At 54.1% G+C, this 24,945-nt stretch overlaps 6 protein-coding genes and 3 non-coding genes across 9 annotated transcripts, besides 1 other annotated feature; 4 read left to right on the top strand and 5 right to left on the bottom strand.

Moving 5' to 3' along the window:
• Nucleotides 1–334: 334 nt before the first annotated feature.
• Nucleotides 335–931, bottom strand: CYME_CMR065C (hypothetical protein; the record flags this gene model as incomplete). Its single annotated transcript, XM_005538318.1, has 1 exon — nucleotides 335–931. The coding sequence occupies one exon, from the start codon at nucleotides 929–931 to the stop codon at nucleotides 335–337; it is 597 nt and encodes a 198-aa protein (XP_005538375.1).
• A 618-nt stretch (nucleotides 932–1,549) lies between these two features.
• CYME_CMR064C (hypothetical protein, conserved) lies at nucleotides 1,550–2,977 on the top strand (the record flags this gene model as incomplete). The annotated part of the gene is made up of 1 exon (XM_005538317.1): nucleotides 1,550–2,977. One exon carries the CDS (start codon nucleotides 1,550–1,552, stop codon nucleotides 2,975–2,977), a length of 1,428 nt encoding a protein of 475 aa, XP_005538374.1.
• Nucleotides 2,978–3,708: 731 nt separating this feature from the next.
• Nucleotides 3,709–7,049: a sequence feature (repetitive element).
• Nucleotides 7,050–7,515: 466 nt separating this feature from the next.
• Nucleotides 7,516–9,846, bottom strand: CYME_CMR062C (hypothetical protein, conserved; the record flags this gene model as incomplete). Its single annotated transcript, XM_005538316.1, has 1 exon — nucleotides 7,516–9,846. One exon carries the CDS (start codon nucleotides 9,844–9,846, stop codon nucleotides 7,516–7,518), a length of 2,331 nt encoding a protein of 776 aa, XP_005538373.1.
• A 2,820-nt stretch (nucleotides 9,847–12,666) lies between these two features.
• Nucleotides 12,667–15,558, top strand: CYME_CMR061C (hypothetical protein; the record flags this gene model as incomplete). Its single annotated transcript, XM_005538315.1, has 1 exon — nucleotides 12,667–15,558. The coding sequence occupies one exon, from the start codon at nucleotides 12,667–12,669 to the stop codon at nucleotides 15,556–15,558; it is 2,892 nt and encodes a 963-aa protein (XP_005538372.1).
• On the bottom strand, nucleotides 12,960–16,091 carry CYME_CMR060T. The gene has a single exon (XR_002461599.1). It is a non-coding gene; the product is annotated as a hypothetical transcript (transcript).
• A 162-nt stretch (nucleotides 16,092–16,253) lies between these two features.
• On the top strand, nucleotides 16,254–17,438 carry CYME_CMR059C (hypothetical protein; the record flags this gene model as incomplete). The annotated part of the gene is made up of 1 exon (XM_005538314.1): nucleotides 16,254–17,438. One exon carries the CDS (start codon nucleotides 16,254–16,256, stop codon nucleotides 17,436–17,438), a length of 1,185 nt encoding a protein of 394 aa, XP_005538371.1.
• CYME_CMR058T lies at nucleotides 17,156–19,059 on the bottom strand. Its single transcript, XR_002461598.1, has one exon. It is a non-coding gene; the product is annotated as a hypothetical transcript (transcript).
• A 1,277-nt stretch (nucleotides 19,060–20,336) lies between these two features.
• CYME_CMR057C (ubiquitin-specific protease) lies at nucleotides 20,337–22,319 on the top strand (the record flags this gene model as incomplete). Its single annotated transcript, XM_005538313.1, has 1 exon — nucleotides 20,337–22,319. One exon carries the CDS (start codon nucleotides 20,337–20,339, stop codon nucleotides 22,317–22,319), a length of 1,983 nt encoding a protein of 660 aa, XP_005538370.1.
• Nucleotides 22,320–23,036: 717 nt separating this feature from the next.
• On the bottom strand, nucleotides 23,037–24,681 carry CYME_CMR056T. The gene has a single exon (XR_002461597.1). It is a non-coding gene; the product is annotated as a hypothetical transcript (transcript).
• Nucleotides 24,682–24,945: the final 264 nt, after the last annotated feature.

Here is a 24,945-nt window from a genome sequence, read left to right as displayed (position 1 = left end):
TCTGTTGTTGTCGTTGCCGTTGTTCTAACTGGAATGATCGAGCCAGCGAATGAGCAAACACATTCCCACACGAATCGCGATGCAAATGCTGGCTTCCGACGAACGATATCTTCAAGGTTCACTGGTCTAATCAGGTCTGTGCCGGTTTCCGGTACAATCAAGTTGGATTCGCCAAATGGAAGCGATTACGCGGCTGCAAAAATGCGAGTTCTGACTGTTGCAGCGGCGCCTGCGGCATGCAAACGCATACTGTGGGAAGTGAATGCGCAAGTGTCCACCAGATTCGATGCTTTTGAGCCGCTCAACCTTTTGCTTCTCTCACGCCGACGATGTTTTAAGGCCGGTGCGCTCGAGAGCCAGATCGACGACGTGTTCCATGGTCGTCCAGGAGGTAACTCCACAGCGGTGCCTGTTTCGACGAATCATTCAGGTCGGATGCCGATGCTCTCGCAGAAGGTGTTGTTGGTGCGGTTAGGCGTTTTGAACGCTGCGGCGTAGATACGCGGTCGGCAGACTCAACCAAACTACGATACGAAGAGAGAATGCTCGCGACGGGATCGAGCCACAGGGAGCCGCTCCACGCTTCCAGTAGAACCCGTGCACACTCTTGAGGGTGCGGATCGTCCCAGAGACGGTTCAGGTTGACAAGAATACTGTGTTTGCTGCGAAGATCCAATACCAGGGACTCTTTCAGAGTGCTTTCCCCATGAACGTTGTCGACTATCTGGCCCAAGAGCACGACGGATTTCTCCAAGCGCTCCCACAGATGCACCGCCTCTTCAACAGTTTGTTCGGCGTGCGGATCACGACCCAGAAAGCCGCTGCTTTCCTGAATTTGCAACCGCAGCAAGATGTAGTCCCCTAGAAGAACACCAGACTGAGCGGCTAAGTGGCGGTACAACTGGATATCAGGCGGCCAGTCCAAAGACATACGAATGCGTTTCCCGGCCACGCAAGACGCGAGTGCGAGCGCTGCTTTCTACGGAAATCGCACCAGTCGGGGTTAGCACGAAGAGTGCTCACAGCACTGCGAACTTGTAGCACGCCAAAGTCGCAGCTGCTGTAGTCTATAAGTACACGAGAGCTTTTCTTGGAACACGACAAATGCTGTGGGAAAAAGTCGTTGTACGAGTGCCAGCTGGTGAAGTGCTTCGATCCTCACCAGCTGCAGAGCACAATGGCTTTTGTATTCTCCAAAATACAACACACCAACTACCTTGACGTAGCGAAGGAAACGCACACAAACCTGCACCCTCACCTGCAAGCCAAGCTGCACACAGCGCTACGCGAGTGCGCAAACGTTGGCACTGTAGCGATATATCTCATTCAGAGATTCCGTCAATGAGAATTGGTGCTCGAAAGGCTCCACAGCCGCGATTCGCTGGACGGAGGCTTAAGCAGCACCTGAAAGCTGCTTCAGAGAGAGTTTTTGGTGTCGCCGATCTGGCCACAGGTATAGAGGTGTAGAGGTTGCGACTGAGAGGCACGCGCTGCTCTACGCAATACCCAGCAAGACAACGACAGGTACGAGTTTACGGGTCGGCTGTTGATGCAGCTCCGGCTTCCGCTAGTCAACGTAGAGCGAGACGTGAGTGGTGCATCTTTGTACGAGGCGTTACAGGGAGTGGGCTTTGCATATATTGTCGCTGATGAGACCGTATATACCGAAGCGTTTCAAAGTGTGCTTGACGCGGCACGAGAATTTTTTCGTCAACTAACAGCAGCGGACAGGAGCAAACTCGCTCGCGGCAACTGGTTGGCTCCTAACGCGGGATACGTAGCTGTTGGTGTGGAAGCACTGGCACCCGAGTCGGGTCTCTCGGATCCAAAGGAAGCGCTGAACTTCGTCTACGGGGCACGAGTCGAGCCGTTGGAGGCATCGCTGTCGCACAGTCTGCTTTCAGCGAAACGCGCTTTCGATCGTGTTGTTCTGCGTAGGTTAGTACCACTTCTCGTGCAACGATTGGGCACAGCGCTTGAGCGACATGGCTGCGGTCCCATTGCTACGGTGTTTTGCAGGGCGCATGCATTCGTAGACCTTGCTGCTGGACATACACCCGAGCACCGTTGCGCCTGTCCCGACTTGTCGCGATGCACGCGTTCCGAGGACACAGGCGCTCGGAGTGCAGCACCCTTGATGAAGGTGCATGAGCACTCACCTGACGCTGGTGCCCGCTGTTCGCTGGAGCGTGGGGAAATGATGCGGCTTTCGACGTGTCAAGAACAAATTCCGGCAGCGCCAGGAGGCGATCGTGAGACGCGGACGCAAACGAGCAAAGGCACCGTCTCGCCGGACCTGCGAGTCTGCATGAAACAACCTGCTCTAGCTGGACATACTACCATTGATCGGGGTTGCGAAATACGAGAGATTTCGGATAGCGACTCCCGGAATCTGGCCTTGGACTGCGCTATGCTACCACCAGGCATCGCTCGGGGAGAGCGCGGCCCTCCCGAAGAAAACAAAGCACCCTCCGTGCTCGCCACGACGCTGAGGCTGCTGCATTACCCACCAGTTCCGCTAACACAGGTGCCACATGCAACATGCGGTACCTCAAACGAGAGAACCTCCGAAATCGTACTCGCCGGAGCACATAGTGACTATGGCACGTTCACCCTGCTTTACCAGGATGAAGTTGGTGGTCTCCAGCTCAAGATCGGAGATCACTGGGTGGACATTGAGCACGATCCAACGCGTGCCCCGGGACTCGTGTTTAATGCAGGTGACGTACTCTCCATCTGGACCAGAGGCAGGATCTCATCAACAAAGCACCGCGTTGTGGCTCGCCCGGAGCAGACGGCACGCAACGACGCAACCAAACTGTCAGGCCGCCCAGGCGGTGCTCGTTATTCGGCAGAACGCTTCTCCGTAGCGCTCTTCGTGCATCCGCTAGATGAAACCATAGTTGATGAACTGAACGCGCGCACCGCAGCGCAGGTGCTCCACGAGCGTCTACAGCGAACCTATCGATACGAGTAGCGCCCTGACTAAAATCAATGAATCTCGGCCAGGCGGCGCGGGTTTTTTTCATTGACAAGACGTTTACTTGGGCCAGCGTTCTCCGATTATGCGCATTTTTCTTTTCTTACTTTATATTTTTTCAGAGCGCGGTGAGGTATCTATCAAACACCCTACCTCCAAGTTACAGTACATATACTTCATCTCGGATGTTCTGGTCGTTTCATACGTCCTATCGAGTGTGCCTAGTACCTGCCTTTCCGTATCCACCTTTGGACCTGTACCGCTGGATCAGATAGTTCATAGAGCTAGAACTGCTTTTCTATACCCCAGAGGGCATCGGCTCGAGGCGTACTTCACCTGAAGTAGAATCGGGCCTCGTCGTCAGTTTGTGCTTGGACAGTCTGCGGATGCAGGCTTGCCTTCGCTGCACGACACGCTGGAGAAACTTGGCTGTTAGGATATATCCTGGGAGCCGCCTCTCTCCTTCGTGATCATGCATGGAATGCGTTGTTGTCGGTTGGCAATGCGGGTTTGTGCTTGAAACCTACCACAGAAGGTAGGCGCAGAGAGCGCACTGAGCCCGTGTGCGCATCCGATCCGCTGGATCTTCCACCTAGAAGGTAGCATATGCGTTTGTTCGCCATTGATGAGCGCTGATGCTCGGTTAGCGGACCATCAGTTGCCAGTGCTACACTCAGAGTGAGTGTCCGGCCTTCGACTATCACGGTGATGCCCAGCTGCTGCTGTCCTTCAAGGAGCTCGCTGCGCTCCTGCTTCCAGCGCGGGCACTGTACGCCTACATATGTCAGGGTCTCGGGGATTTCGTCTCGATAGCAGGGACAGTGTGATTCCCAGTGCGATTCCAGTGTTCCTATACGGCTTAGAGCCGGTGCTGGTAGCCAGAAGCCACCAACGCGGATTTTGGCGAGCCACTGTGTACCTCGAGCAAGTCCCGTGAACTCCAGCGCCTCCCACCAGTACGTGCATGAACAGGCTAGGCTGTAGTTCCGGTATAGAGTCAAGCCGGCGTTACTCGCGCGACTGACTGCATGTCTACATTCCCGTACTGTTGTTTGGACCGTTCGCTTCAGGCGGCGGGAGCCTTCTATATTTCTGGGGAACGATTGGGGAGAATGTTTTCGCCTAAGAGGCGCTTCAGCCAAATCTGCGTCGATTTCGTCCAAGAGTTCTTGCGGTGCGTTGGGGTCTGCATGAAAATCCGACTGAACCAGGTGCGCATGGCGGGCCCTTTGGCCCATATGCGTGCCCGGCAGCCTGCTGCTAATGCTTCTATTGAGGGTATTTGGAGTTCACGTCCGAGTGCCAGGGGGCATCGCGGTCGATACGCGCACCTCCATATCTGGGAGGCATGAAATACGACGCGCATGTCGTTGTTGAAGGGAAACGGGATCGCGATCTTGAGCGTGTTGCTCTCAAGTGCACGTTGTATTTGCGTTAAAGTCACAGCAGAGTATACTTTTCAGTTCAGTTATATTTCAACCCTCAGTTTAGTTTTTTCAAGTTTTCTTTCGCTGTTTATATCAGAGGCGTTGAGGGAGCGTTCTTTTCCAAAAAAACTAAAAAAAGGAAAGTTATGAAAAAGCAAATCGACGATCCTGGAGGCCCAGTGTCGCTGGCTGCCAGAAAAAACAAAAAACAGTGTCTAGTCCAGAAGAAAAGGAAGAGAAGAAGAACCGAAAGGGGGATACCCTACGTCGAAGGCGGCAAGAAAGACAACTGTACGACGAGATGGTTGTGAAAACCTTTCTTCTTGGACATATCAAGGATCCCTACAAGGAAAAGTTGCGAGACGCTATCAAAAAACGTGTGGACTCGTACTCCAAGAGTATTTTCAAGGCGTCGTCAGGACTGATGCATTTGGAGAGGGAGATGTATCGCGACGTGACGCCCATCGAAACGGTCGAGATTCCACACGTGTTTTTCGACAAGATTTTTATTCGTCAGCTGACGCTTGGTACAGAGGAAGCGCGGGAGGAAAATGAGCGGGTGGATGTCTTCCACGAAAAACATCCCTTTTACAGCCTCAATGGTACTCGATACAAGGGTGACCGGGATATTTACACATATAGGCCCATGAAGTACATCACGAATCTGAAGAACCATTTGACAGTGAACCTCGAACGTTTCATGAGACGCGCTGTGATTGCACTCTACTCGGGCATCTCTCGCAATGGGAAATGGGCGATTATCAATGGCATCATGAAAGATCGCAAGCGTGAAGATGAGGTCGAATTTGTCGACAAGACGACGTCAAAGGTGAGCACCAATGAAGCCTCTACGATCCGTGCGGTTATACAAGAGGATCGTGCGGGACTGGGGCTGGTGAATCCAACAGACAAGATATTAGCGTTGAAAAAAGAGAAGGAAAGATACTATCGCCTCGTCCTGCGGTATTTCGTGTTTCTGGATCGTGACATCGAACGCAAGGCAGAGGTGATGCTGAGTGAAGAGACAAATGAAGAGTGGGAGAGACGGAAGGCTTTCCTAATGGGGAAGCGCTTCAACGTGGTTCCGTTGGGCAACATCAAGTCACATTTTGTGACTATCGACTCCAGAATCCTTCATGGCGTCATGAGGGAGATCAGTCCCGAGTTCGATTTTAGCAGGGAGGACTTCACCGGCGAAAACCGGGAGACGTACTGGATGAGCATCTTCGATTTCAAACGTCTCAAAGTGAGCAAGAAGAAGGTATTCATTGGGTTGATCGAAACCGATGGAGTAGCCTTGTGTATACGCTATTGGCGGTTGAAGAAAGATCGTCCAGTTCCGCCCTTGGCTGCGCTCGTGACGAAGCATGAAGAAAACAAGGAGGCGGATCCTGTGATGCAGGAGGTGCAGGACAACGACCTTATCGTTGACGCGGCGAAGCATGAAGAAAACAAAGGGGCGGGTCCTGCGACGCAGGAGGTGGAGGATAACGACTTTATCGTTGACGTGACGAAGCATGGAGATGAGAAGGATGCGGATCCTGCCACACAGAAAGTGCAGGATAACGACCTTGTCGTAGACGCGACGAAGCATGAAGAAAACAACAAGGCGGGCTCTGAGAAGCAGAAAGTGCAGGATAACGACTTTATCGTTGGCGCGGACCCTGGAAATACGAATATTATAGCCGTCGCAGCACCGAAGCGTGCGGAAGATGGTACTGACGGCAACTTACGTCAGAAAGATATGCGTCTGTTGAGATTCTCGAGAGCGAGATACTATCGAGAATCGGCAATCATGAATGCGAGGAAGGAAATCGAGACTTGGAATTCAGGAATGAAGGATCACCTGGAAGCGTTGAGCGAGGTGACGAGCCGAGGAGCCGACTTTGAAGCTTTCCGGAAATCCATGGGAGTTCGTGTTGCCCATTGGGATGCGCTGTGGGAGGAGTATACCAAGCCCCGGTGGGCTCGTCTGTGTATGCATCTATACGGTGGGAGGCAGCGGGCGTTCGCCAACTTTTTCAATCAGTTGAGCGCGCTCAAGGAGAATGAAAATCAGAGGCTCGTAGTAGCGTACGGTGCAGGGCGATGGAAGACCCTAAAAGGAACTACGCCAGCTCCAACGACGAGAGCGTACAAAGAGTGCGCAAGGCGTCTCTTTACGATACCTGTGGATGAGTTCCGAACGTCCTATACACACCACGAGCTGGGGTGTACACTTCGAAGGGTCGGGATGGAAAAGTGCCAGCGGAATCCTGAGGAAATAGCAAAGTACGGACCGCTGACGGAGGAGCAAATGGAGAGGAGGGCAAAAGTGCGAGGGCTACTTGCATTGGTTAGTACAACAAGTGATAGCAAGAAACGGATGGAATTCGTGAACCGAGACTTTAATGCCGCTATCAATATAAGGAAATGTGCGGTGCTGGAGAAGAGACCTCCAGAGTCGACAAGAGAGAACTTTATTGGATAACCTTTCAAAGTGGAACTATATGAAAAGAAGTTGGAAGCAGTAGTGGGTGCTCGGTCGAGAAAAACCGGGAGGCGTCTGCACGTCGGTTGGAGACGTTTCGTCTAGGGCGCGGTTGCCGCCACTACTGTACACTGCTGCCGTTCGACTTTCGAAAGGCGGTGATGGTGTGTGCCCCGTGTGGTGGTTTTTCCCCTGGGAGTTGACGCTTCCAGGTTGCCACTGGGATGCAAGACGTGCTCCGTGACTTTCGCTCCAGGTACTTGGATGTTTCCGGTACGCAGCATTCTCGACAGCTATGTATCATTTGAGGTAAACTAAAACATGGGCTTTAGATTTCGGAGGCAGCGAGCCGCTACAGAGAACGCGCGTCTGCCGATAGGCCGCATGCGTGCCGTGCACATGAAGTGACATACGTGCGCACGAAGCCGACATTGCGGATTGCAGGCAGTTGGCGCCAGGACTGCCCGCAAGCCCTCATTCCATTCAATGAACATGGGTACCCTGTGGCTAGCGCCAGCGGTAGCATCGCGACCGCGGTACTGAACAGTCTGCACAAGAGCGCACCTGCTCTGCCGCTGTTGTCGCCACGGGTACCAGTGGCGCGTTCTGGAGACGTTCCGGATTCTGCCGACGTCAGACTATGGGCCAAGATGATTCTTAAGAAGACTCCGTAAAAACTGGACCTGTTCTTCGGCATGGCGAAGCTCTACAGTCATCTGTTGGTTATTCAAGTACAGACGGAAAACAACCAAGGTTAGCAGCGTTATGCAGAGAATCAAAAATGCAGACAGAAGCGTTGCATCCCAGCAAGTTGCCGACGTCGCCACCAGTGCGATGCGGTAAAACGGCAGAAGCATGTAGCGCGTCGGCAGCGGCAGCGATTCCAATGAAATAGATTCGGGCTTGATTTCCGCCGAAGCCGTTGGCGAGGTATCTTCCGTGGTTTCTTCGCGAGCCGTATCTGCTTTTTCCAGCACCTTGGCGGACGCACCAATTTCCTTCCGGTAGCGCGCTGCATCTAGGTCTCGCACGCGGCGACATAATGAAGTTGTGCAGAGTTCGCGAGCCATTTGAACGAACACGTTGGCAGTATGTTCGACACCAGCAATGGTGCGTTTCCGTATGGTACCGGCAACCATATTCCAACGCGAAAAATGAACTCCACCGTAAATCTCTAACTCACACTCAAATCGTCCATTCTCGGATGCCGGCCGGAACACATAGAGCTGCTCGGCTACAAAAGAGTCACCGAATGGCACGTCGTGGCTAGTGCCCTTGATTTCCAGATAAATGGTTTGCAGTTTCTCACGTTCCTGCTTGGAAACATAGAATAGCATATGCTCCGTCATCCAGGTTTCTTTCGGGCTCATTGGCGCAGGCTCCAGCGGCTTCCGGTATCGGAATTCGCGCACGAAACCTAGATCAGGATCCAAATGCCATTCGCCGAGCTGCATGTCTTGATGCCCAAGTTTCGCCTGAAACGCCAAAAAATTATTCCTCGCACTAAAGACCAGTGCGTCTGACTCTGAGCTACGGCTTTCACTGGAAGCAGCATTACCGGGGCCAGAATCCGAGGCCTTGGCTTTGGTTGGGATTTCAGACTTGCTGTTGGTGCCGTTTGCTTTTGATTCACTATTGGTGCCATTAATCTGGTTCAAGCCGATACTTTGATGCAGCGCCTCTTCTTCTTTCAAATCCAAGAAAAAGGCTCTGAAAAGACGCGCATTGTTGCAAGGCAAGGTTACGGAACAAACCTTGGTCATTTCTGACTGGTCACTCTGGAGCAGGTGCTTCTTTCCGTGTGGGTAGTATGGCAAGTTACCGATCGCGAACAGACGAATCACCATGCTCTGTTCCACGGAATGCGCGTATTCCTCGTCGTCTTCGCTGCCTTCATCCTCCTCATCTGTGATGCTGTTTCCAGACTTGGATTCCGACTGCTGATCTCCTGGAGAGGCGGATCCAGAGGTCGCAGAATCCTTGCTGCGTTGGTCCCGTGGAGAGCGTGTCATGGGCTTGCGCTCTGCCTCGGGACGATCTTCAAAGACCTCCGGAGCAAACAAACCGCTCTCTTTGAATTCGCGATACACGCGAGCCGGAAACAAGAAAGAGACGAACAAATAACTGCTCCCGTCTTGCAACGTGAAACGAATCGCATTGTCTATAAGAAGATTGCGTTCGCGCTGAATTCGAACAATGTCGCGAATAGGCATTACAATTTTTGTTCCCGCTAAGACAATACTTCGAAAACATACATAGTCCTTGAAAAGATAAAGCGTTCCCTGCAGAATGATTGCTTTCTGAAGACCGCAGCTAAAGTGATCAACCAGTCGCTGGGTATGCGGCAGTTGGAAAATATCCGCGAAACGGTTATCTCCTGACTTGCTTCGAACTGCCTCCGTAATCGGATGCGAGCTGCGTTCTCTGTCCGCAGAGTTGCGCGACGCACGGTTGACATTGAGAAGCCATCCCGATCCGCCACGACTGCTATTCGTTGCGAGATCGTCGTGACTCTGACTGATGCGAACTCCATTCTGATTCCGTGGTGAAGGAGTTGATCTGCCACTAGCAGGAGGCAATCCGCGCAAGCCGCGGGCCGATGTGGCACTCTGTTTGGTACTCAAGTCATCCTGTGTGGACATTGAGGATATCTCGCCAGACTTGCTTGTGCGGAGTGCAGCCGAATCCGTCGAAGTGCGAGACCCCTGGCTACCAGTGCTCTTTCGCTTTTCCTCTTCAGCTCCAACTTGTGGGCTTTCTTGCGTTTCGCCAACGTCATCAGCCAGATTCTCCTCAGATCCTGTCTGAAGCTCTGACAGGACTTCTTCTGGACAACCGGCTTCATCGCAGACAAGTTCTCCGGGATCTTCTAGAAGATCCTCGAGGTTCAGCTCGACAAAAGTAGCCGAACCTCTCCGTACTCTCCGGAACCGCTTCGCCGAATCCTCGCTATTGGTATCAGTGCCCATCGCGACTGATTCAGTGTGCGCGCCCGTGCACGTACTCGGTTCGGCGGAGTCGTCCTCACGGCGCGACGTGGAAGTGCAGTTGTCGTTTGCTGGGGTAGCGTAGAAAAGGATGCGAAGAAACTCCGCTGTCAGCGGCAAACGAAACCTTTTCTTTTAAAGGCAATTCCGCTCGTTACATAAAACTCTCGTCAACATGTTCTCTACTGCACCACGTCCAGCATACCGTTGAGTGCAACTACGTTACCAGCTTCGATTGTTCGAACGATACCCAGGTCGTTCGATCGCACGTCGATTTCGTGCAGCAGTGCATCTGGACGTCCAGGTTTCGGTGTCACGTGGCGCATGCACAGAGCGCCACCGATGCGTCTGTTGTTCTGATCCAAAAATGTCAAGCTTTGGACCTGCCCTGTTGCATGTACGAGCGGGAATCGGGCAGTGCACCAAAGCGCTCTCGGGATCGTGCAGAATAGACGTATCCGTGCACAACGTCGCCCCGGGAGGCAATATCAGGACAATCTTCTAGTAGGTAGAGGCCAAGGCGTCGGTCGCACGGGGCCGGCTGTCTGCTCTGCCAGCTTTTCAATACCAGCTCTGACCTCTTTTGTTTCTTTTGGACAGTCCCGACTCGCTATCGACTTTGCCAACAGCTCGGATGCAATCCTCCAGCAGTGCGGAATCCATGGAACACGTACGCAGCGGGTTCAGGCTACAAAGACGCGCTCATCTCGTTCGCAGCCTGATCAGTTTCGAAAGACTGCGTCGCGGATAGCGGCTCGAGGTAGCCGATGCCGGACACGGGACCGGTGCCAGTGTATCGGGTCGGTTCCAGGCGCTGGTGAGGTGCGGTGATGGCGTCCGCCCTCGAATACAGAAAGAGCACGTACTGGAGCCGGCAATCCGCGATTATAGGTGTGCAGCGAGCTCTCCGCAAGCATCTGCGCTTGATTCGCAGGACCCTGCCGCGCTGAGCGCGCATGCGGCTTCATTCAGAGACGTCTGTCTATTGGCGAATCCATCGCGACTTGTCATTGCCGGAGCTTTCGCGAGGCGATTTACTCGCAGGTCGTCGAGTACATTCCGAAATATGCGCCGATCTGCGCCTAGCTCTGCGATGCATTTTCCACCTGCCGTGGATATATGAAGGGCGCCGCAACCATTGATGGCCGCGTTTTGTCACAGCACCGGGTGCCGGCACTGGATCGATTCGCGAGTGTCCCATGCTCCGACTGCGCTCTACGTCCTTGTCAGATTAGAATGGAACACTTTAGCGTTCAAACTGGAACTGCCCTGCGATTTGTTCCAAATTTTTTTAGATGCACAGCCTCTACATTCGAAGTATAGCAATAACGGACGACGGGTTGCTACGTAGTTTGAGGATTTTCTGTCCTCTTTCCAGATCGTGTCGTTCGACTCTTTGCCGCTAGGATTAGTCACGTCGCGGGCGTCGAAATGATTCGCAATGCCCTCGAACAACGGTTCGTAAAATGACCGATATCGTCATTCAAGTCATATCTAGTAGCTTCCATGATTCTTCTTTGTTGACGTGTATCTTGTTTGGATCACGTAAGCCTAAAGTTCTCGATCTTGCTGTTTCAACGAAAATCTTAGGAGCAGCAATATGCACCGCTGGATTGACGAGGACGCCAATCCGGCGTCTACCGTTCGCTACTTGTTGACAGTCTCATGCCGAAAGTCTACTTAGCTTCTGAGATCAAATGATCGATCACGCTCGAAAGAAAATTCCTCCTCTCTTTCCGACCACCGACGAGACTTTGTTCAATGCCAACGTGATATCTTTCACGGGATATGCTCCCAGATATTCCCGTCTCTTCTGTTTCGATGGAACAGAGCAATGGGCTCGGACATGCGGCGTCACGGTATTCGCTTCGAATGGAGTGCACGTTACGAATTCGCACGAAGGCAGCGTAGATGGATCCATATTTTTTCACTTGATCTCCAGACTTGGTATCCCGTACAGATCATGACTCATCATCTACGGCATCGCGTTCTACAAATCCTCTACTAAATGGAGCAACATGCGCTTGTTTTTGCAACGGACAGCGTACTTACCGAGTGGATTGCTCAGAAGAAACTTGTGCTCCCAGGGTACCTCACCGGCGATTGCAAGGAAACATGACACCAACGCGAGCCTCCTGTGCCCGTCAAGGACATGTGCGGGGCGATAAAGCCTTCCTTCATGCGGCACATGGCGCCTCAGGGAGGCGAAGGAGGACTAATTGTAGACATATGGCAAGATCTGAACACTGTCATGCGTCACGGCTGGCAAGGCCACAACAAGGTTGTACACAATGAAGATGAATATGACATGCGAAATGTAGACCATAACTACCGCTTATACTTGAAATTCGTCGACAACGACCGGAAGCAGCGAAATCGGTGGTGTACCGCTGCCATCCGTGTCCTTTAAAGGCTGGCAACGCCGCAGAAGGGAAAACAGAGACCGGCGTATTTCAGACTCCAGATAAGAGAGACAAAAAGGAAGCTGTTGACAGAAAAAGCCTGCAAAAGGCTGGCATTGAGGATCTTCAGGAGACGCTCGAGCTGTAAGGCGGACGCTCCTGTTCGCTGCGCAAACCTGACCCATTTTTTCTAACATGGCTCTCTAGAAATCGAAACTAAGCTGTCAGATTTCCCGCAATGCTGCGATGCTGCGTTCCCGCCACGCGCGAAACCCCAGCACGATAGCGAGTGCTTCCCAGCCGTTGCTACGCGATACTGCACTTCGTGTCGGGATAAGCAGCGCAAGTGACCTGCTGCGAAGGACAACTCAAGGAGAATCTGGTTCGAGGCACGTTCTCTATGTTGGGAACATGGTTAGGTTGGTGCGGTGTTGTCTGGCTCGCGAGCCTCTGGTCGCCGGGTCTGCCACGGCGGGAGGCGGGTGTCGCCCCGTGGGAGAACAGTAGCGAAGATGCGAATCCTTTTAACTTGAAAGAAGCGGACCCGGGCGTACGTCCTCGAGAAGCTACGCAGTCTGTTCAGAACGAAGCGTGGAACTGCTCACAACCTGCGCGACTCCGGAGCGTGCGATCTAACACCGAACCCCAACTGGCTCCTGGCGAATACATGCGCAGAAACAGTGCGATTCAAAAAGGGCGTGTTGACACCCAGTTTAACGGTTCAACTGATAGTGCAGTTGACGCCGAGCACGAACTGTATGCAAAGGCTCGCGAACCAGCAATGCAGACGGGGCTGCTGCCCACCCAGGAAAGCGACGCGGAGCGCTATGGACGTCACACAGAGAGCTTTGACGCCAAGCCGCTGACGCCATCCCTATCCAAAACCCATAGTGGCGTTATCGGTTCTGCAACACCTCGAGGTGATCAAATGACCCGTAAGAAAAGAAAATTTGTTCCTCGTGCCGTGCTACAGGGCGAACTCCGTGACGACGCCATACCTATCGCGCCTTTACCCGAAGCTGCTTCCTCTGAAGACGCTTTCAGTGGAAGACAGTCCCCCCGACACCGTGTCCTGCAAAAGCTAGTCACCGAGAGACGAATCAGAACATATTCTACGACCGATGAGGAGTCTGTGCAGATGCTGCGGCACACGAGCTCCCCAGGAACAGCGGCACCTGCTGCGATTCAGGTGCAGTCGCCCTGCACGAACATCTCTCCGGGTACGCCCTCTCGAAATGCACGAGCCCCCCATCGTTCCGGACTAAGTGATTTCAACTATTTCTGGAGCTTCAAAAAGTTGAAGGATGGCGGGGTTCCCAAAGGAAGCACCGCCTTGAGCCCAAAGAAGCAAGCCCCATCTATACAGCATCTTGGAAACCAAGCTACGCAACGCAGTGCTGGTGCAGGGCTTGCTGAGCGCCTTAGCGCTCCAAGGGCAGCATCTTGGCAACGGGCGGTTGAACAAGCAGAGCGAATTCCCAAAGAAGACGATGTGTTCGTTTCAGACAGAACACCGCGACGGGATGCAGAGCGTCTGCCCACAGCAGACGTAGGAATATCTCAGAACAATGGCAGTGTGCGGAGCCAGGCGTCGCCGGCTCTTTCGGCCATGACACCGCTGCAAGCACCAACGTACCGAGATCGGCGGGCCACAGTCTTGGCGTCGCAACACTTGGGCGGGGTGCCAAAGCGCTGTGGCGATGAACGCGGATGTGACCAAGCTGAAAGCGCCTCCCGAGAAGGTTTCGCGGCCACCACAGTGCCTTGTCAGGCGCCTCGAATCCTAACTGGTGGCAGCCAAGGCTTGTCGCAGACGGAGCGAGCAAAGCACCGAACTTCACCCTGTAACGCTGCAGCGTCACCGCAACCCAATCGACAAACGACGTCTCAAAGACGGGCCTTCGAACAGGACCTCACCCAGCATGGGGTGCTCAGTTCACGCCCGAGTCCATCCGGCCAACGGTCGAAATACCGCTCGAACGATGATGCCACAGTGAATTTGCTTGCCGGTGGGCTGCTTGAGGACCCCAGCGCGTTCACAGACGAAACGTCTACCGCGCCTACACGACCTCTATTGCATCCGCACACGCGATGCACTGACGCCTCCCACGAGAAGCTCAGCAGAAACCCCCAGATGCACCCGAATCTGGAGCACGAACCAATCCCAGCGGACGGTAGCATCCCTGGTACATCAACAATCGGAATGCAGATTGATGAAACGCCCAGGAGAAGCGCTTCCCCATCGCACTCGCCTGTTAAGCAGCTGGGACCCTCTTTTATACCACTCACAAGTCCGGCTGCTGCGCCCGTGTGGCGCCGACGCGCGAAAGATGATGGCATTATAGCGTCACGACTGCGTCGTGTTGGATTCGTACCACACGACCGCTCAGAACAGTTATCGAGATCGCCGTTCAGTATATCATCACAAGCGTTCATCGGTAGAGATGCCTCGAGCCCCATTTGGGGTCTCTTGCATCGTGCAGTGGAGTCCATCAGCGGGGGCCTTCCGGGTTCTGCCCCAGTGGAGCAGCGTCGGAGGCCGCGCATGCCGCCACATCACCGCTTCGCCGCTGGCAGCCGTCTGCGGGGCATCCGCAGGAGGCGTCCAGCAAAACCAAGGGATACCCCAACCGAGCCTGCATCGGAATCACAGATTTCGGATCTTTCAGAGGCCTTGGGCAGTCCAGCAGGTGCTACCCGCATTCTTGCGGAGTTAGATGCCGCCCATCAGGAAAACGAGGTCCTCCGCGAACATCTCTCGCGGATGGCAGTGCAGCTGGATGCCTTGCGGAGCCAGCAAAAGCGAGCACCGCTATCGCCCAGCGACATCCGGGAACAGCCATTCGCTACATCTCAAGGCCCAAACGCGACACCGCATTGTCTCGACGCCGCTGTCGCCTCCTTGTGTCAACCACCTCGAGGGAAGCAGAGCGTCGCTGACGCCACAGCCACCGACGTCCAGCGTGATCAGAGGACCAACGCCGTGCGACCAAACAGTGCAACTGAAGAAAGGCGATTTCCTTCATTAGCATCCTCGGATGAACATGCACGGCAACATCGGCATCACTTTGGGATGAATACCTCCGTCTCTCCTTGTTGGCAACGGGAACGACGAAGCGGCAACGACGATCCGGGCGCTATAACTGATCCCAAGTCCGCAGCCGCAGGTGCAGCAAGAACGCTGTACGGCTCCCGGTGCAAACCTCAGCGAGCGCAAGGCACTCATCCAAGTTCGCAAGCCGTTCTTTATCCGGGGTCGAGTCCAAGCCACAGTTGTCAGCAGCAACTATAACGTTATTGGCATGGGACATGCAAATGCAGATACATATGCAGCGCAAAGCGAGTCCACTCTGAATCCGAAAAACGAAAGCGCCTGCCCGCTTGTCTCACGTGCCTGATTCATGAACGAACAAGCCCCATATGGAGATGCGGTTGCAGACGCAGCGTGAACCTAGCGCATCCCGCGTGCCCAGCGCGTCAAAGTTCTATCAAAGATCTGGGTTCTGTGCGCTTCTGTGCTGACGCGTGCGTCTCGCAGCTCTTTCGATGGCTCTCGTTATCGACCTATTCACCCTCGACACGAGCACGTTGAGCTGCTGAAGGTATCGTGACAAATGGTGCGCAACGAGTTGGACCTCAGCAGCTGCCCCGCGTCACAACTGACCGCGGTGCAGCTCGACTTGCGACTTTTGACGTCTTGCTAGCCGTTATTGGATCAGGTGCAGTCGGGATCTCACAAGTTGCCGCCTGGCACGCTATAGACACCAGTTTTCCTAAAGATACGTTGCCGTCCCATCTCCTAAATGACACCAAGTTAAGAAGCATGTGCTCTGATGCCGCCTACCATCACGCCGCATCCCCAGTACCAGCGTCGAAGCGTTTGAAACGGCGCATGTCCAGCGTCGCTATCGTCCGTTGCGTTTACCCGACATTTCGCTTAGGAGCGTTCGCTCTTGAATACTTGTTTGGTATCTTCAGCTGTGTGTTATGCTTCTCAACGATGGTTATTCTTTAAACTCGAAAGTCTCACTGGAAAACGCCCGCAAGATGCCTCGACAACTGGCGTCTGGGCGGGTTTCGACGCTGCGGCTACGAACGTTGGCCGCACTACTCTGTTTGTGGCTCTCGTTGTGGACAGTTTCGATGTGGTTCAGTTCGGTGAGAGCCGACGCTCCCTCCAATGACGCTGGATTGCAGCAGGCGCCTGCTGTAAACGAACAACGAGCAGAGCCTGAAACCCAACCTGCGCCTAGTCGCGTGCCTGTCGGCGGAAGCGCGTACTTCTTCGGCCACATTTTCGTGAAGCCTGACCCCCAAGACATCGGCGAAGCACTCTCAGGCGTATGGACGGTGGACATCGGTGTTCTCTCGCGACAGAGCGGCAGAAAACTGCCCCCTAGCCGCCGTTGGCCGGCGAGGCGAGCGCGTCTCTCTGTCCGCGAAGTTGCCTCGTATAAGCCGCCACCGCCACGTGGTGCGCTGGAAAAGTGGCTCATTCCCGACGGGATCGAGAGCGGCTCTATGGAGTTTAAGGATGAACGGGGAAAACGCGTTCCCAGCGCACCGTTTCGTCTCATACGTCTGGAAACGGACGCCCCGTGGCGTGGTCGCTTTACGTTCTACGACCTGAAGGATACGGATGAGGCAGACGGGGGCGCGATGCCCACCAGAGAGTCCGACTTTGTGGAGTGGTTCCGCTTTGATCTGGAACGACTGCCGCAGAGTGGTATCTGGGGCCCGAAGTACGCTTCAGTCGGCAACGAGACGCTTTCCAGAAGCGCCGAGACCGCTCAGGACACACGAGGCTCACAACCGGCGAGCTCTGGGCTCATCTACATTCTGGATCGCAACCACTTCCTGCTCATATATACCGATGAACTCCACGACGAGTTGGTGTATTTATCCGGCCTTCGTGGTGATACCATCTTGCCCAATTCACGTATGAGCAAACTCGGTCCAGCGCTCTTGATCGGCTTGATCTCCATTGGGGCGCATCTGGCCTTTCACTATTTGAACCGTTACGCCCCGCATAGACGTTTGGCGACGCATGCAGCTATTGCACGTGCTGTACACGCTCGAGACCGGGATCGTATGTGGCGTCAACAATATGAGTACGCTCGTTTGGACACGCCTCGTGGACGTGCTCAGACGGAGGAAGATAAGCGCGACTGAGAAGCGACTCGACTATGGACTTTTTCCCTGAACTGCGCTCATCGCCTGTGTACCTAGATCGAGACGGATACGCGATCGATCATGTACCTATACCAGTGGTGCTACCTGGCTACAGTGGAAGCGGGAAACGGCTCTCGAGTGCGCTCAGTGCAGGTGCACCTGCGCCCGAGCGGCCCTGTGTTCGTGGCTCCTGTAGTTGTGCGCTCGTTGCGGTACTGGTCGTCGACGGCATGACAAAGTGTCGAGGCGTTGCGGTGCAGAAGCGTTCAGTGGAGCGTCGGGATGGCCAGCGCACGAAATTACATGGATGATTCTGGAGCAGTGAAAGGTCATGGACCCTGCTTTAGATACCGTGGACACAGCGGATCATCCGAAGCAGCCTGCATGATGAGAGGGGCAGACTTCCCACCCAGAGGCGTCCTTTGCCAAATGCGGTATGCGCACAACGGGTTCGAGTCGTGGACCTTCGCGTCTCGCGACTGGTGACAACGATTAAGGCTTGTTCTTCTTGCGAACTGGTATTCCGTGTGGTGCTCGTAACGACATTGGATGGGTGATTCGACCTTAAACCCAAGTTACGCTGGATGGAACGAAAGCGTGCTAGGCAGCCAAACTGTGCTTGCATTCGTTGTCTGCATGCTGTCTGCGATGCTGCGCTTTCGAAATGATGAATAACCTCAGGGCACGCATGATAGGCAGATTTTCAAGAAAAGCGCTGCCTACTCTATTGAATTGTATCGTGGTTGCACGTGATGCTTTGGGTAGCGCCCGCCTCTTTCGTACACGGATCGGTGATGGTGTTGCAGCAACGCAGACGCGAATGTTGCAGCTGCGGTGCCTCCAGACCTCAGGTGGATTCGTACCGGGTTCTCTCTCCATACTGCGGATAAATTGCGAAGAGAACGTGTTACTGGAATCATTGTTTCACTGGTAAAGTTTCAAAAGCATGTGATCCGGTGATTGATTGCACAAATCAACATACTAGGGTTTCTGGTAGGCAGCGATTGCAGAACAGGAAAACTAGCCGCGCTGGCGTTCGCAAACCGTTCCATGGGTGAGCCCGAAACGAAGCAGCCTATTCCGTTCGACAAGAGTGTTTTTTCGGTTTCCAGGGTAGCTGGGCGTCAAGCTGCCCCGTCCAGAAACAGTGTCGCTAAGCGCAGACCTCCGTCTCTTTTTGATTGTCGTCGGTGCCGTTCATAATGATGTTCGGTGCGGCGGCACTGGCTGCGTGTTGCACTGGCCGCTTCTCGGCGACTTGTACGCCGGTGACGTAAAGACCGCACCGCGCCAGCTTTGCGTTCAAAGTCTGAGCGCCTGATCACACTCTAAGTCTACTGCAGCTCACTGAAATATGGCGCACTTCACGAGACGAGCTGATCAATAAAGGGACAACCCAGCTGACTGATTGCGATCACACAAGAGCTGTTTCGCTTGCAGTGTCTCGTTCGGTACGATCTACGCGTACACGTATCTCCGACTCGAGTGCACGTTGAAGTCTCTTGCGATATCGTACGACAGTCCACGACAGTGTAAAAGCAAACAGCACAAGCACCTCGAATACAGCGTCAGGCATCAGCGTTGCTGGAGCAACGCGATACCGCCTGAGCGAGTCCGCCCTCAAGTCCGTCTGCGAGAAACGAGCAGGCAACGCGGCAGCTTCCCAGAAGACGTGCGTTTTCGTCGCACTTCATCCACATTTCCAAAAGCTGTCGCCATATATGGTCACGTGAAAACAGCAGGGTACTTTATACGCGTACAGCGATGCATTGCGTTATTGAACCTGCTTCATGTGATCTCATATACATGAAAAGGCAAGAGATTCTATGGCATCACAGCCTAGCTTCGAAGAGCCGGACCTCCCGAACGCGAACATCAATCCATAGCGAGGCAGGGTTTAGGATACTCAAGTCCTTCGATCGATAGATCAAAGACCACTTGGGTGCTCCTCGTGATCCGTGAGCTTCCACTCGGTCGTTCTGGCTGCGCGATTTCTTTTCCGGAGTGACCTCGCTTGCGGAAATAGTGGCTTCTCGAGTCGTCCCGCGCGCAGGCGAGCACCTCGATCCCATGGCGCCAGAGGTGCCCTGTCAAAGCCATGCACCAGCCCGATACTTGAATCTCGAATGGTTTCGAATGGTTTACGCAGAGCGCTGACTGCACCTCCGACCACATGTGTTGACGTATCGGATACTTGAGGGTAGCTTCAATGCTCATCACGTAGCCGGCATAGAGACCAGTGAAGTACTCATCGCTCAGCTGCTCGAACAAGCACCGCGTTGCGATACCATCTATCGAATTCACCTGTAAAGGGTTCGCAGCGCATTATTCAGCCATCTTCGTGGTCCATCATCGTTGCGCAAGGCGTCTGCGAGGCGACACTGGAGCAGCAGGGCAGCGCCTCCGCCGCCACAGCATACCCATGGGAAGCGTCACCTGTTCAAAACTGTATTTGTTTGTTCATTATATGAAAATAGAGACAGAAGCCGCCGAAGCTGAGCGATGCGCGATGCGCTCGCCCCGACGCCGTCGCTTGCCTCTGCGGCGACGCACGCACGCACGTATGCACGCACGTATGCACGCACACGTATCGCAGAATATGATCGCCACAGCGTTGTGCGGCCGGGCGCCCTGCATCGACGGCCGGAAAACGTCGCGTTTCTAAGCATTCTGAAACTAGCGTATAGAGAGCCGAGAGTCGAGAGCCGCGCTCCGGTGGACTCGTTTGAGCTTAAGCTTACGGTCTGCTTGTACGTTGGTTTTTCACCCATCACAAGGCATACCGGACGGAGCTGGTTGAAGCACCTCGACAGGCCTCGCTTGCGGGTCTGGAAACGTGTTGTGTCCGGACGTCTCTAGTCCCAAGGGGCGCACCTGGTGCGCTCGTTGCGAGGATCCATGTCGCGGGGCAGGCCTCGGCGTGGTGGAAAAAAGGGGCACGCGCGGAAGAAAGCACGCGCTGAAAACCGGCACGGTAGGGGCACGGTTTGTGAAACGCCTCCTTCACCGGCGGCAGAGCCCCCGTCGGACTCCGAACAGGAGCTATGCATACCAGCGGGACTTGAGAACCTTGGCAACACATGCTTTTTCAACTCTGTTCTCCAGTGTCTTGCGCGATTACCTTCCTTGCAGTCATACTTCCAGAGCACTAAGAGTAACGCAATCGTTCGATTCGAGGGAGCGGTGACGCTTGCACTGCGGTTGTTTCTCATGACCCTTTGGCGGCATGAGCGACAACGCGCGCAGAAGCGTATATTTGCCGACTCTTCAACTGGAACGGAAAGTGACATAGCTGCTGGTAGCAGCGCTCCAAACCATACGAACGACAGTGCTGCCCTGGAGCGTGCCACCCGCCGACTTTTCGAGGAGATCGGCGAGAAATGTCCACGTTTCAAAGGCTGGGCACAGCAGGACGCCCATGAGCTGCTGTTGGCACTTCTCTGGACCATAGACGATGAGGAGCAAGAACGACTGCGGGCAGGGAAGAGTATGTCGAAGACACCGGACTCGGCGAAAACGGTCGAGCAGGCACGCAGTTTCGTGCGAGATATCTTCGAATGCCGCGTAGAAGACCGACTGGAGATGCCGAGCTCAGGCGGGAAACCACAAGTGCGACACGAGGAGTGCCTTGCGTTGTCGTTGCCAATACTTCGCCTTAGACAAAGTGGAGATGCTCGTGTACGAGGCGGTCGAAACGAAGAGCAGCGAGCGGGAACCAGAGACATGTGCGCAAGTGGTTGTTCCGTTGACGGCAAGGATGCGCCCAAAGCGGGTGCAGACGCGCGTAGACAAAACCTAGACGGCACGGATCTATCTGAAACGGAGTGGAATCAAAGTCGAAGCCTGATGCAGGCTAACAACAGAAGCTATTCCGAGGATGAAGACTACGACGAATCAGATTGTCGCCTCGCTTGCGTCTCTTCTCTGTTTGACGACGTTGAGCTGGATGACGAGCCTGCGTGCAGAGATTCGGCGTCGAGAGCTTGCTCCGCGACACGAGCATCATCCACGGGCATAGGTGTACACGGAGGACTCCTAGCCCTCACCTGCGAACCGATGCATTCGAAGAACAGCGTGCATGGCTCATCGCAAATGTCTGAGGTATGCACCCGACTTGGCGAATGTATTGCAGAATGGGCACGCACAGAAGTCATTGAACTGGTGCAGAGCACGCAGACATCCAAAGAGTGTGCCACCACAGGACATGATGCAGAAAAAAACAGTTCGGAGAAATTAGCGTCCAACAAGGAACAGTCCACGTCGTGTACTTCGTCAGCGTTACCCGACATCAACACGGCGAACGGGGTGCGATGCGAGAGCATACCTCCCGGTTCGCAGACGGGTGCAGGCGCTGTGAGCACATCCAACGGTTTCCATTCTGGAGACTCGGCGGCAGCGGGCCACGCCAGCGAGACGGTCTCTGACTGGGAAGCGGCTCCGCTGAAAGCTCGCAAGTGGATGCGTCTGGAGAACGCCCCGCGCTGTCTTGTACTGCACATGAAACGCTTTACGCAGCTGGACGTCGGATACGTTACCAAAATAGACGATCATATCAGTTTCCCGGAGACGCTATCTTTGGGTGAGCTCTCTGAAACAGAGGCGCTGGCTCCGATGGTTGCGGCGGATCTTGCGCGTGTTCGATACGAACTATGTGGTGTTGTTGAGCACAACGGTACACTGCACTTTGGTCACTACGTAGCCTATGTGCGAGCCAGGAGAGTTGCCACAAGCAACCAGCAGTGGTTCTACTGCAGTGATCGACATATCCGTAGCTGTACATTAGATGAGGTCCTCCAGGCGCAAGCCTACCTCCTGTTTTATTTCCGCGTGTCCGAATCGGAGGAGAACAACTTGCCCGCTGCTGTACCCGAGAAGCCGTAACCGTCATGGACGCATGGCGATCAGGTCTGCTGCGCACCGGTATGCATCTCCGTTGCCAGTTATGGTGCCATTCCAACTTGTGGCTATCGCATGGACTGCAGAGTTTCGCAATCATCCGAGGCGGGTTCATTTCCCAAGTTGAACGATTCTGCACACGACAGGTTCACCGTCGGCTCCTCTGGATCGCATTCGAGTGCTTTCACATTCCCGACATCGGGTCGGGAATCGGGACGCAACAAGCGTGACTCGCGCTTCCAGCGACAAAATACCCAAGACAATCCACGGTTGCGGGGATCGTTGGTACTGCGGACGGCAGCGGGAGCTCGTCGACGTTCTGTGTACCTTCAGACGCATGCAGATGATGAGGTCTTTACCAGTGTGTGTGTGTGTGTGTGTGTACGTGTGTGTGCGCGTGGCAATGCGTACGCATGCACGCGAGCATGCGCGTACTGCGTGCAGAATAGGCTGTACAGGCAACGTCGCGGGGCAACGTACGCTTGTCCTGGTCTAAAATCTGCACAGTGTGTTCATAAACGTCTACGCTACTCGTGACGGCGGCCGGTGCTGGAACTTGGCCATGCATCTCTCATACGCGAGAAGCGTCTCCGATTAAAATGCAGAACGGTACGGGTTCCGCTGTTCCTGCCTTGGGATAATTTCCAAAGTCTCTCTCGTATGCTCCATACCGATATTCGGAATGCAGCTGTGAGGGCTTGAGTTTCGTGCGTGTATTTACGATTCTCGATCGTCTTTTCGGAATGGCTCTTTCGACGCTACACGACTGGAGTTCTTTACGTCACCAGAGTCAAGAAGATTCGCAGCGCCCTCAAATACCCGTTCGTGAAACAATCCCTACCAAGATCTACTGCAAACGCGCAAACCTGCGTTCTTCTCTTTTCCTCATGCGTCGCATGCTTACGCCACGCAGATTTCAAGTGTTCGATTTTTCTGTTTCAAGGCAACTTGTGGGTGCAGCCATTGGCGCCACCAGATCGACGATAAGAATTACTCAATGCCATCCTTGGTCGACTGTTTCAGAAGCTCATGACGAAAAGTTACTGGAATCCTCACATTAAATCGTAATCGATTCCTTTCGAAAGACAAATACGTCTACCTGTATGGTCATCGACGAACCGGGATTCCAACGATGCTCGATACCTCACGTGGGAAACGCTCCCAGAGGATCCAGTCTGTTCTGTTTGCATGACAAGGGAGCTTGGACTCGGATTCGAGTCACCTCGACGATCGCCTCCGGTGAAGCGTACGCCACTGTTGTGTATAGAGGGAGCGTAAAGAATCGAGCATTCTCGCCCGCTTCAGACAGCACTTCCGTACTTTGTCCGTCATGTACATGAGCGCGTTCCCCCAATCGTCTTTTGAATGGGGCAGCGTGCGCTAGCGCGTGCATCAGGCAGCGTACTCGTCGAGAGAGGAACACCCAGAGGAGGTCTCTGGTCATCGCGTACGTCACCGGGCGCCATAACGAACATGGGTATCAACGCGAGCCCTCTGGACCCGTCAAACACATGTATCGAGCGATGCAGCACGCCTTCAGACGTGACCGGGCAGCTTTTCGAGGCTGCTTCGTGGACACACCTTGACGAACGTCTGACGCCAGGCTAGTGTCATCGCTGCGGATGGTACACCGAGGCCGTATACAGCGAAGGTGCAAATGGCAAGCGATGCGCTGAGCGGTACTACGACGACCACCTATTGATGAAAGTCGTCGACAGGAGCTACAAACAGCACAGTCGGAACTTGAACACTACCACCAACATCCTTCGACTACGGACAACGAAACTGGAGGGAAAACAGAGACCGGCGTATCTAAAGCCGGATACAGCCGGGTGGAAAAGTAGGCGGCTGCAGAGAACGCTTGCAAAGAGCCAGTGTTAAAGACACTGGTACTTAACCCAAGATTTCGTGTCTACGCCCGAGTTAGGCAAGAGGACCCCTTCCATTCTTGCCTAAAATCTCTGAGAACATATCGGTGCGGAGCCAGACTCGAGGCAGTTTCCGAGCTTGCTGCGGACAGCGAGGTAAACACTCACCAGCACCAGCTCTGGTCCAACGGCGATCTCCAGCGTCATGCCTGGAAAAACTTGATTCTTAGCAAAAGCATAGATGCCTGTGGTATGCATTGTTTGAGACGGTACCTCGTCTACTGTCCAGTTTAGGGATATGGCCAGGCGAATGGCGGCAGTGCTCGCTCAAAGTTGAAGAACGCTACGGTACTCGAGTTCTTCTTCGTCCAGCCTCTCTCTGAATATACATATACGCACACAAACACATCGACGAGGCTCGAACTCGCTAAGCGACGTTCCTCGATCGTGCTGAGTAGCGCGTTGCTATGCCAAGGTCCAGCAACGCTGTACCGAACGAAGCGAATGCGCTCGGAGACTCGAATGCATGAATCAATGATTGACCGCTTTCGACAAGCTTGAACGTCTTCTGAAAACTTGCAGACGAAAAAAGTAACGTCTTCGAAACACTCCTTACTCGAGTTCGTATCGAAAACGAATGTTTTGCAATGCCGCAGGCATTCAGGCACATCCGGGTTTCCGTTGCGGCCGCTGCGCTGCAACGTAACCACGTAGTAGCTGAGCCGCTGTCCTGGTGTGTGCCA

This window comes from Cyanidioschyzon merolae, chromosome 18, assembly GCF_000091205.1.
Source record: "Cyanidioschyzon merolae strain 10D DNA, chromosome 18, complete genome".
Classification (NCBI taxonomy): Eukaryota; Rhodophyta; class Bangiophyceae; order Cyanidiales; family Cyanidiaceae; genus Cyanidioschyzon; species Cyanidioschyzon merolae.
This window is presented reverse-complemented; position numbering and strand designations above follow the sequence as displayed.